Below are 12,833 nucleotides of genomic sequence, written 5' to 3'. Positions count from 1 at the left end.
TGTACTTAGAATTATTAAATTCACTCAATAACCCAAATTGTGATATCATCTCATAGTTCTGCTGCGGTACTAATTAATTTGAAATCACTCCATGAAATTGTATATCTGTACTCAAAGAGAGTACAAATACAAAAAGAGCATTATTCACCAAAGCATCACTACTTACTGGCAAACAACATGTCACTAAGGATAGCTCACTGACGTAAGAAAAGCCGAATTTCCAAATTTTGCAGGGATTCTAACTAGAACACTATTATTTATTTATTTATTATCTAGGGCTGGTTTAAGCTTACCCGATGGCATTACAAAGATCTAGGCGGTTTAATTTCTCAAAGCCTTATTTAAACAAAAGCCTATTACTTTACTTCATTATTTGAAGTCTCGGGGTATGTAATGACTTTTCTTTCCCATGTACCCATCGCGCCTGGCCGCTGGCAATGTATAAAGTGTATTATCTTCTATCAGGTAATACAGGAAAGGCAGGAGGCCAGAAGCAGTTTTCGTGTGGTTTACTTTTCTTAACTGCCAAAGCATTATCCATGAGGGAAAACAAGACCAGCCATCTAAACTAGATACTAGATTAACTGTATATACAAAATCATGGAATAATATCTACGTACTACAACATTAGAGGGCAAATGCATGAAACAGCCAGTTTAACTAGTGTGATTTTTCTTCTCTTAATTTCAGAAGGATTAACATTAAAAAAATCCAATCCAATGATCTAACAAGAATTCTATTTTTTCCACAGTGCTTGAGTACTTTCTTAAATAACTGCCCTAAGAGAAATAGAAATAGAAATAGAAATGAAATAGAAAAGTCTGAGGTTAGTTCCTGACTGATCTTGAGAAGCCAACAAAAAATGTGCCTTACCTGCGTTATGGACATTTGTATTGAACTTATTAGGGGCCAGACGCTGTCCTGTGCATTTTACAAACGTTGGCTCATTTAATCCTTGTAACTACTGTGTAAAGTAAGTACCATTGTCCCCATTTTGCAGATGGTAGAACGGGTGCCAAGAAGTGATGTGACTTACTCAAAGTCAAGTAAATAGTTGGGGTAGAAGCAAGATTTACGCCCAGGCAGCCTGGACCTGGGGTGTGTGCCCTAACCACTCACACGCTGCCCTCCATGACCTGCTGCCTCTCTTACGGAGTTCCAGTGACCTTCGGTGGCTTTAGACAGTTATTACTCAATAATCATTGACATTCTCACAGGGACAGGAAAGGAAAAACCAAGGGAAAGCACATCTGTCTCCACAAAGTATGCCTAAGGTGTATCATTCATCTGAACAGAGTTCTCCTTCACTCACTTCCCCAGGTTCCTATCACTGAGATAGGACATTCCCCTTCTCGCCCCCCAAAAAAGACATGTTATATAATATACTACAATTTTCACTTTCACTTAAGATCTTGGATGGTTTTCTATTTCAGAACATCCAGACCTACATCATTCATTTAAAATGCTACGCAGCAGGAGACTGTGTGGAGGCCTAGCAATATGGTTAAACAGTCTACTGATTTCTCCCACTGTTTATGACTGAGTTTCTTCTGTTTTTCCCCCCAGGTCTCGTTCCAGTAACCTGCTAATTCCCCTTCCCTTTTCGGTCCTGTTCTTCAAAGACTGAAGGCCAGCCTCAGTGCTCCCTGGTGGGTGCCGGCACAACCCACCTGGACTTCTGAGAATCCTAAGCCTACAATCTTTAGTTGCTGTGCTCCCCCTTTCTTTGTCTCAAGCTCCCTTCTGCAACAGCCTCCCACGTGCCTTACTGCCTGAGCACCTCTTTGGACTCCGGACTCTACGTGACACACTTCATTTCCTTCATCCACCCCTGAAGCTGGACCAATTGCATTGGCTGCATCTCTTTCCCAATTCTGGCTCTTGTGCACCTTCCTTGCTCTGCTAGAAGGAATTAGCTCTGCCTGCCTGGGTCCCAAGAAGTGCAAATTCAAACTCGATCAATAGGTAGTAATTAAACTCCTGCCTCCAAAATCCAGAAGGGATCGTCAATGGGATGTAAGCAAAGATGTAATTTTATGTTTAGTTTTAAAACTTAAACTTTCTCCAACAAGATTCTTAGAAAAAATGGTAAAGAGTGGTTAAAGACAAAAATAAGAGTTGTTCTAAGGGGAAAAATGTTTGTTTTTTTAAGGGGAAAAATGGCGATGAATGCAAAAGGTAATCTAGAGAAGACCTGAAATCAAATATCTATTACTAAGTAGATCCTGACCAATCTTTGTTTCTAGGTGAGCTCAACAGAAACATTAAATGAACAATGATGAGGGTTGATTTCAAATCTAACCCGTTCTCTTGGTTTTTTCCTTCAGTCTATAATTTTTAAGCAAGTCATTCAGAAGCTAGAATAATGGCAACTGAGGGGAAGAGGGTCAAGGGTGAAGCCTAAGGATGACTTTAGTTAAGAGGTCTTAATGTGAAGGGTTGCTTTCACCCACTGAGCTATACCATATTTAAGAATGCACTAATGCAAATATGATTTTCTTCCCCATATCCAATCCATATCACTGCTCCAGATAATTATTCCTCTAGGAAATGTGAGGTTGAAAAAAATGTCTCCCATTAATGAAAATTATTCTGCTTATGACATTAGTACATATGCTCTCACTTTAAAAATAAGAGGCTGTTGAATTACTCACTTACGTGTATTAAATTAACTGTGCAAGAGTATTATCCTGCTAGAAACCTGCTACCCTCACTCTCACACACCACTGGAGATTTCCAGTTAGGTCTAAAGGCCAGGTGAGTGTCTAGTTTACCTACAGTGGAAACTTGTTACCAAGGAAAAAGCAACTGGAACACAATTTAGTATATTTTGCCTCTACTGCCTCTTCCACAGGCTGAACATGACATCTGAAGAACAAGACATTTCATGCTCAGTATAACTTTTTACAGGTCTGATTACTAGATCTTTATCCAACTGGTGTGCCAATTGGGTTAACTCCCAGCTCTGAGCCACCTTATGTTTACTCTGCTGTGTCATTCGAATATTCTTACTTTCTATGCCTGCCACGATGTGGAAAAGGTTGGGAAGCCCCGAATTAAACGTTTTCAATTGTGCTCCCTCGGCCCTACTTTGAAATAGCCCAGATTATCATATGACGTCTTTGAAGAACGGTAACATGTCTGAGCTGGGAAAGACCTCAGATCACCACTTCCCAAAGGGGACTCTTTCAAATGCAAGTTTCACAGGCTGCTAAGAGATGTTAGTTTACTTGGGGGAGAACAATTCGAGAAACACTGGGTGGAAGTTAAGTAGATTGGTTTTCAGTCCAGGATGTCTTAGAAGCTTCTGGATGCACTGTAACTCTCCAAAAAGGGAATTTACTACAATTATTTGTGTTTATTTAAGGGTGGAGCTCTTAGAATACTTTTTCAATTGCGGTAAAATACAAACAAAAATGTATCATCTTAACCATTTTTAAGTGTATAGTTCAATAGCATGAAGTATGTTCACGCTGTTGTGCAACCAATCACCAGAACTTTACATCTTGCGAAACCGGAACTCCAAGCCCATTAAACCACAACTCCCCATTGCCCCCCTCCTCCCGGCCCCTGGCAACCACCCTTAAAATATCTTTAGAAAGTAATTATCCACAAAATATACTTTGGAAAATACTGCCTTATCTCTGATAGTTCACCCCCTCATTTTATTGATGAGAAAATGGGCCTACCCAAGGTCACAAGTTAATAGTGAGCCAAATCTAGAACTCAGACTTCTGGACTTTTGGTATGACCTCTTTTCATAACAGTATGAATAGACAGGTGAAATAGGTTAATAATTACCCAAATTCTACCACCACAGTCTCTGAAAATATCTGCTATGTACCAGGTCCGTTTCAAATAAAGGACTAAGTATTGGGTAAAAATTTTCCCAAAGTCACACTGAGGCCTGTAATTCTCCAAACTGGGGCACCTGTAACATCGGGAAGCGCCGATTTAAAAATGCCGTACATTCCCGGAGCATCAATTTTGATGATTAAATGACAATTACATATTTTGATACTAAAATAATCTGCATATACTAAGAGGCAGCCTGCAAAATTAACCTAACAGGACTTCAAGGGGACTCTGTTTTACAGTGAGCTTTGGCCTGTGGCCCCATCTTCCTAGGGCCTCCATTCCAGTATTTGTCTCTAGAGCACCTGACAAAAAAACATGCACTGAGGGGGAAAGCCTAAAATCTATTGTAGGACCCAGTTCGGGAGGGGCACCCTGAAAACCCATGAACCAAACTACTTTCACATGCACCAAGGGGGTTCACGTCAATTCTGATGCTCTTCTAGGCCAATGTTTCTCAATAAGCATCCAAAGGCTCCAGAGAAGGAACAAGTTGGGAAGTCTTCCAATAATAATAATCAACCAAAAGAACACAAAAAGGAGTGGTACTATCTGTTGCCAGACACCAAGTTTAGGATGAAATGGGGAAGCTGGTACACATCAAGTTTCTACTTGGAAGGTCCACTGTGGGATGGCATTTCAATTCCAGTAGCTACTTCTTCCTGTGATTCTAAATCCACGAAACTCTGCCTAGCGACACTGCCCATTCATCTTAGCAATATACTTACTAAAATTCAGTTATATCTAATCACATTACACAAGAGTAAAAATGAAACATGTTTTCCCCCTTTCTCCTAAAAATTTTCCAGAGAGCAGCCTTTAAAAAATAATTCTGCAGAGGCAAGAAGGATAAGCTATTTTTCTTCCAGATCTTGAAGATATTAGCTTTCATTCATATGCCACTGCCAACAATCTAAGCTTTAGAAATCACCGGCAGATTCTCAAATGTGAAATATATAGTGAAAATTTTCCTGCCTTTATTTTAGCTATGCCTAAGCAGCTGGCTCGAGGCAGCTGGCAACCCGAGAACAAAATGTAGCACAGTGAAGCCAAGCACCTCCTTGATTAACATCACGTGCCAGGGCAAGGTCGGCTTCAGCTCCACTTGGCATTTCCTTTAACCTGACTCAAAAGATCCCTTCTCTGAATATCTACATCAGTATGTTAATCCTGGCACTGGGTTCTGGGTATTCATTCTTCCCTCAGCTGCTCTCTGCTTCGCATCCTCTAAAATCATGGTTCCCCAGGCCAAAGCGAAAGGCAAAATGGTACATTAGTCAAAGACACAGAGAATGAGCGCCACATAAGGTGCGAGGCATGTGCCATGAATATTAATGTAACCCGAGCAATTATAATCATCACAATGGGAGCTGGCACAGACCAGCTACGTACCGCACAGAAAAGGCTCCAGTTAACCTTGGTGAAGGTTAGGAAGCTCTGCGAGGAGGCCTTCATTTTTCTAATTGAGTGACAACTCTGGACTCCCAACGGCCCAAGACAGTCAATGGTTATTTTCAGGAGCACTGCTAACGTCTCAGAATAAATCTGAATTTGCATTAATTGAAGATATGTGACACGTTGTAGATGAGTGATGGTAAAGCAGGAAAACACAGGATGAAACAGTTTAGGAGAACGTCAAAACCATTCTTAGCAACTGCTCGTTAATTTATAAACAACCTACTCCAACCATGTTACATCGAGTGGGATAAAATAATAACAGCAATAAAAAACGACTTAGTACTGAATCAGAGCCACTACCCACCCTGAGGCATAGGAAGAAAATGCTTTTTTATAAAAGGAAAGAATAGTAAAACAGGGAAAAGGAAGAAAGAAAAGACATTCCTTATGCTTAAAATGTGCATTTATGGTGGGAACAGTAATTTACTTAAATGAGACCAGTGTCCTAAACCGTGAACCCTGCAATAATAGATGATTTGTGTACAGCTATCACTTTTTCACTCTTTCCAGCATAAGTGAGATGTCCAAACAGGCCTAAACGATCATACTTGCCAAATCTTCCCATATAGATCTAAAAACACAACAAAGATACTAATGTGTAAACATGGAATAAAAAATTTGAGCAGCTTTATCAGTTAAAAAAAAAATACTCATACGCTCATATCCCAGCTCAGCCAACACCGTGTCAATAAAAATCTGTTGGATCCTGAATGAAATGTCACTGTGTAGAATTTAAGAGAATTTATTGGAAGCCTCCTTAGTGATACAGTGGAGGAAAAACACTAGAGAGATAAAACATGAATTATCTGTTCAGGGTCTGACAAGTCTCTCTTTGACCAGATTTTAATCAGGTTCCTCTGAATCCTCTTCCCAACGAAGCCTTCACTTTTGGACTTTCGTGTCCGCCTTTGCATTGCCCAATTTTAGCAAGAATCCTGTTAAGTAGGTTTAGCCAGAGTCCCTGAGCCTTGATATCTGATCAGATCCACCACCCCCCAAGTAATTTCACCCTGGCCTGCCTTCAGCAAGAATTCTCTTACATCAGTTCAGCAAAGAGAACCCTGCCCTCCCGGTGATTTTCCGACCACTGATTCCGCCCCTTACCCCTGCCCTGCTCCTTGGCTATAAATCCCCACTTTTCCTTGTTGGGTTCAGGACTGAGCTCACTTGTACCCTGAGGTCTCCTTCCATTACCGCTCTGGATAAAGTTTGTTTTTACTCCTTTCACTACTATCCAGCTCTGGGCTTCTTTGACAGGTCTGAGTCACTGTGCCACTCTGGAAAGTAGCTTGTCAGTTCTTCAAACTGTTAGTGACCACAGGCCCAGCAATTCCACTCCTAAGTCTACACCCGTGAGAACTGAAAACACACATGTTCACGAACATCTGTACACAAACGTCCACAGCACTGTGGTTCCTAAAGCCAAAGAGGAGACACAACTCAAATCCCCCATCAAATGATGAATGGATAAATGATACGCAGTATTTCCAGCCGTATAAGAGAATCATAGGGGGAAAAAACTGGAGCGCTGCCACATGCCATCACATGGGTGGACCTTGAAAAGATTATGCTAAGTGAAAAAAAAAAAGCCAGTCACAAAAGGCCATATGTCGTGTGATTCTATTTACATGAAATTTCCAGAATAAGAAAATCCACAGAGACAGAAAGTAGATTAGTGGTTTCCAGGGAACGGGGAAGGGGGAAATGAGAAGTGACTGTTAATGGGCACAGGCTTTCTCTTAGGAGTGATGCAAACATTCTAAAATTAGACAGTGGTGATGCTTGCACCACTCTGGAAATACGAAGAGCCACTGAATTGCGCCCTTTGAAAGGGCGGATTTTACATATGTCAACTGCATCTCCCTAACGCTCCTGTGAGGACAGGTCGTCACGAGGGGTCAGTGGGTCCAGGTGCTCAGGGCCGCGACGCGCCGGGCCTGGGAATATAAAACTCCACAGACTGGGCCCCGGGGCCTGGAGGAGGCGGCCTGGGCTGGAACCCACACTCGGCCTCATCTGCCTGCAGGGGCGGCGCGGCCCCGAGCAAACCCGAAGCGCCAGGAGCCAGGAAGGCTGCGAACAAGCCAAGGCGGCTTCGGGGCGGCCGGGCCCAGCGGCTGAGCAACGCCTTCGGCCCAGGGCATGACCCCGGGGCACGGGATCGAGGCCCGCCTCGGGCTGCGCGCACGGGGCCTGCTTCGCCCTCTGCCTGGGTCTCTGCCTCTCTCTGTGTCTCTTAGGAATAAATACATAAAATATTAAAAAAAAAAAAAAGCCGGAAACTCACACCCCCACATTGCAAGGCCTACATCAGGGCAGTGAGTGAAGTGCAAGTACAGCAATGGAGCGAGGGATCCGGAACGGGGTGGGTGTCCCACCGCTCCCCGCTGCCCCTCCCTGTGTGTGTGTCTCAGGAATAAATAAAATATTTAAAAACTAAATCAGGAGGCTTCGGCCCACCGGTCAGAGGAGGCCGCCCTGAGGAAAGGGCTCGCCGGGAAGGCTCAGGCAGCTGAGGGTCACGACCTGAGGGCAGAGCCGCCTGCGGCCCGGCCCGCTTGAGACGAAGACGGCCCTCAAGACCGAGCCCCGCGCTCCCGGGCCGGCCACCCCCCGAAACCCCGCGGGCGCCCCGGGGCCCCCACGCCCGCGGGAGCAGGCGGCACGGGGCGAGTGGCCCGGCCCGGAGCCGGCTCCGTGAATCCCCAATGAGGCGCCCCTGACAAACCCAGGCCCGGGCACGCCCCCGGGGAGACACCCCGCTCACCGCCCAGCCACCACCCTCGGTGAAGCCTGTCTGTATTAGGGTGCACTTGGGACTTCCCTCCAGTTAATTAAGCAGCTGAGAGGAAAAGCACACTCTTCGGAGACTCTCCTGCAAGCCCCTGACCGAAGCCTATAGGAAAGTAGTTTTTTAATTACCTTGATACTCCATTAATGTTTTTGCTGACTTTTTCTGATAATTGCATCACGTTTCTTCTTAAAAATGTCCTAAGAAAGTGTTAATTAGGAAACGTGTATGTGTTTATTTACCAGTATGTTGAACCAGATAATAAAAAAAAAATAAACTAAAAAAAAAACTTTCCCATTTACATCATCCCATAAATTTTTATCTTCAACAGAACCAGATAAATTTTATTCTACAGTTTAGTAAGAGACCACATTAAAAAGCCAAGGTAGCCAACCAAAAAACATCTTTAAATAAATGCCGTAGTATATTGTCATTGCTATATTAATTATTAAGTAAATATGAAGAAATCGAATTCTTTCCCTGAAGAGGGATTTCGTGTTCTGAAAATGAGTGTATACTTCAAATCTTACAGCCAGACGGTGATATAGATTATTATAAATAATACCTATTAGAAGTTGCTGTAACTGGCATACACTGGCATAAAATTATGTCTCATGGGTAAAGGAGACACTGAAGGATAATGGCTTTTTTTCTGAATTAGTGTTTAGTAAACTATGCTTCTATACAGAAAGAAACCAAGAAAGGAGCAGATGTAACTATACAAATGCAAAAATAAAAATCTTCTTGCCTCTCAATTTAATGAAAAACACAATGAACGGAAATACAAGCTTTATCGTTGTGAAAACTTTTTATCTTTGTCCGAGGCTTAACGTTAAGAAAAACAAATTGGAGGTGTATTTTATCATTTACATCACATCATCACTCATATTATAAAAAGAACCGTATCACCCACATTTTCTTTCTTATTTAATTGTCTAGAACCTCAAAAGAGCACGGAGTGAAATTCAAAAACAAGAACAAAAACAAAGACTTTAAGATTCTATTTCCAGTTATTCTTTATTTTTATTTGAGATATTTTTCCATTTTCAGGACAATGTCCCTATCATAGTATGCTCAAAAAAAAATATCAGTACTTTGAAATATCATTAGACATAGATTCATTAGAGCTTCAGCAAAGTCAAAGCCAAGGGATTGCTTAACTTTTTCTTTTCTTCCTCTTGAAAGATGTAAAAAAAAAAAAAAAAAAAACTCAAAGAAAGTTCCCACCATTCTGTGCTCCACTCTACCTGACTGCCTATGTGGGGGGATTAAGGCACCAAACTCTCTAACTGAAGTGACTCAACTAACCCACTATTTTGGCACAGAAAAAACAAAGGAGGTTGGTTATAAGGAGTGCTGGCTAACCTCAGGATAAGCCACTTCTTCCTTTGTCTCTGGTCCTGACATCTATTCAATGTTTGATGTACAGAGTACAAAAACATTCACTTTTTCCCTACAAAAAATCTGAACTTACTCCATTAACCTATGATAAGCTAGTGTAATTATAGATTTTGAGGAGATCTCACAAATTTATCATATCCTAGAAAGTTTAGCATACACTAAATGTTAATGTTCTAGAAAAGGAAAAAAGAATAAATGCATAAACTGAACTGCTACTGTTGCTTATTAGCATTCTAACAAAAGGACAACTCAAGGACAAAATCCCATAGATTACTATGAAAGTGTGATTCAATTTCGTATCACAACGAACAAAAGATTAACAAGCTACCACCTATTTTTAAAAGATTTTACTTATTTATTTGGGAGAGAGAGAGAGATGGAGAGAACAGGTCGGGGGACGGGCAGGGGAAGAAGCTCCCCCCAACTGAGCAGGGAGCCCAGTGCAGGGCTTCATCTCGGGACTCCAGGATCATAACCTGAGCCGGAGGCAGACATTTCCCGGACCGAGCCACCAGGCACCCCCAACAAGCTACCACCTTTAATGAACCAATACTGATTCCGATCTCCATGGCAGCACATGTATCATTAGAACGAGCTCCCCGCTTAGAGGCTAAAGAAAGTCTAAGACAGGTCCTTGTAGGCAAGAGTACTTAACATCTGCTATGGACTGAATAGTGTCCCCCTAAAATTCATATGTTAAAGCTCTTATCCCCAATGTGATAATATTTAAAGATGGGACTTTGGAGAGGTAATCACGTTTAGATGAGGTCATAGAAATGGAAGCTTCCTGATGGGATTAGAGCCCTTAGAAAAAGAGGTATCTTGCAGCTTTCACCCCATCTCTCTCTCTGCCATGTGAAGAGACAGCAAGAAGGAAGTCGTCTGAAAACCAGAAGAGAGCACTCATCGTGGAAGTGAAGCACTCTGAACTCGGAATTTCCAACCTTCAGACTGAGAAAAAAAAAATTCTGTTGTTTAAGCCATTCAGTCTATGACATTTTGTTATGGCAACCCAAGGTGACTATGCGCACGACCAAATCAATGACAAACAAGGTTACCTTTTGAATAGAAAACAAACTAAGACATACGGTCTGAAAATGTGTTTGGATTCTTCAACTCTGTCCTGCAGACCAATTTTCTAAATGACAACTAGTGTAACTATTGTTTATTTTCTTCTCTGGCAGAGCAGTGGCTGCAGACCTGCCATTTACAGTAGTACTACCTCAACTTCTCTTCTTCCTCTGTACCTTCATGGAAGTAAAATTCAAACTCACTGACTGATGTTTTCTGGAAACTAGAGTGTTTATATATATATTTTCTTAACTGTAAATCTGAGATTCAGGATCATTTATATAAGCTGTTATTTGAGTATCTAATTATATTACATAAATCATTGGCACCAAGCTACTTGTAAAAGCATCATAAGTGGGCACCTGGGTGGTTCAGTAGGTTAAGCACCTGCCTCCAGCTCAGGTCATGATCCCAGGGTCCGGGGACTGAGCCCGGTGTCGGGATCCCTGCTCTGCAGGGAGTCTGCTTCTCCCTCTCCCCTTCCCCCACTCATTCTCTCAATCTCTCACTCTCTCATTCTCACTCTCTCTCAAATAAATAAATAAAATCTTTTTTAAAAAAGTATCACAGGTTACTTCTATCCCCTCACTCCCCCCCCCCCCCCCACAACACACACACATACACAAATTGTAGAAAGTAAAATTCAAATAAATCATCAATTTGGCCAGTAAAAAAAAGCTTGGGCTAATGAGCCTGATTCTTGTGAAACCTGCCCTCCCCATTTCCTCTGTTACTGAAGGAGTCTTCAGAGCTGAATTGTGTGACTGGGACTACAGGAAAAAAACCTGGTCATCTGTCTAATTCCTACCACCCATCCACCTCAGGACCTGAGACTCCATGTCCTGGAATTTCAATTTCATGAAGCTTCACAAGGGCAGGAATTAGATTCCTTTTCCTATTTGTTTACTGGAAAGGCAATATTACTTTAAAAATTACTATAACTATTTTAAAATATCCTATAAACCATCATTTAAATGGAATTATTTTCATTATTACCTATTTAGCTTTCACACATACTTACTATCCTGTCTTGAAATCATATTATAGATTCTATTCAACATATTGCACCTTAGACGTATTTGTCAAGTATTCAGTCTTTATACTTTTCATTGTAATGAGTCGATGAGATTTTATTATGTTGATGTAACATCATAATACATAATACATCCATTCCTTTACTATAAACATTGAGGTTATTTCCAACCTATCTGCTATTTATGGAAAACCATAAGGTCTAATTATGGTATGTACACATATTTCTTTGGGATAGATTCCTAGAGATGGGAGCACCTGGGTGGCTCAGTTGTTGAGCGTCTGCCTTCAGTTTAGGTCGTGATCCCAGGGTCCTGGGATCAAGTCCCACGTAGGGCTCCCTGCAGGGAGACTGCTTCTCCCTCTGCCTATGTCTCTGCCTCTCTCTCTCTCTCTCTCTGTGTCTCTCATGAATAAATAAAACCTTTAAAACAAGAAAGATTTCTAGAGATGGAATTACTAAGCCAAAGGGTTTTGAAAAATATTTTCACTTTTCCTATGGTTTGAATTTTTTTTTGCCAAAAAGGGCTGTGCAAATTTAATGAAAATCTGCCTACATAAGATGTTCTCTTTCTTGGGAGGGGGAGATGACCTCAATAATTACAAAATATCTATGTGCTATAACTTGAGTGTGATCTTTGATTATGAATTACAATAAATATTTTTTCATGTTCACCTTATTGTGTTTCCCTTTGTGTAAATTATTTGTTTTGGCCATTCATCTATAAAAGTCTCAGTGTTTGTGGGATGAAAATAAATAACCATTTTATAATTTATATTCTTTTTCAGTCATATTGGTACAAATCTATCTTCCCACTTTGCTACTATCCTATTGAAAAGTCTATTATCATTGAGCATATTTTTTTAAATTTAAACTCCAATAATTAACATATAATGTATTATTGGTTTCAGAGGTAGAGGTCAGTGATTCATCAGTCTTAAATAACACCCAGTGCTCATTATATCATATGCCCTCCTTAATGTCCATCACTCAGTTACCCTACCCCCTTCCCCTCCAGCGATCCTGTTTGTTTCCTATGATTAAGAATCTCTTACAGTTTGTCTTCCTCTCTGATTTCATTTGTTTTATCCTTTCCTCTCTTCCTCTATGATCCTCTGGTTTTGTTGTTTTGTTTCTTAAATGAGATCATATAATTGTCCTTCTCTGATTGACTTATTTCACTTAGTGTAATATCCTCTAGTTCTATGCACATCATTGCTATTT

At 41.2% G+C, this 12,833-nt stretch overlaps 1 protein-coding gene across 38 annotated transcripts in view; it reads right to left on the bottom strand.

Annotated features, from left to right (window-relative positions):
• The window catches only part of ST7 (suppression of tumorigenicity 7), a 241,776-nt gene that overhangs the window by 136,329 nt on the left and 92,614 nt on the right, over window positions 1–12,833 (bottom strand). Inside the window, exon 1 of one of the 38 annotated variants that reach the window (XM_072764869.1) lies at window positions 8,236–8,305. The exons of the other annotated variants lie outside the window; for them this stretch is intronic. Coding sequence (XP_072620970.1) covers window positions 8,236–8,248 — 13 coding nt within the window. The 5' untranslated portion in view covers window positions 8,249–8,305. Of the gene's footprint in view, window positions 1–8,235; window positions 8,306–12,833 lie in introns of those variants that run through there. 38 annotated transcript variants of the gene reach the window in all.

Source organism: Vulpes vulpes, chromosome 7, assembly GCF_048418805.1.
Source record: "Vulpes vulpes isolate BD-2025 chromosome 7, VulVul3, whole genome shotgun sequence".
Lineage (NCBI taxonomy): Eukaryota > Metazoa > Chordata > Mammalia > Carnivora > Canidae > Vulpes > Vulpes vulpes.
This window is presented reverse-complemented; position numbering and strand designations above follow the sequence as displayed.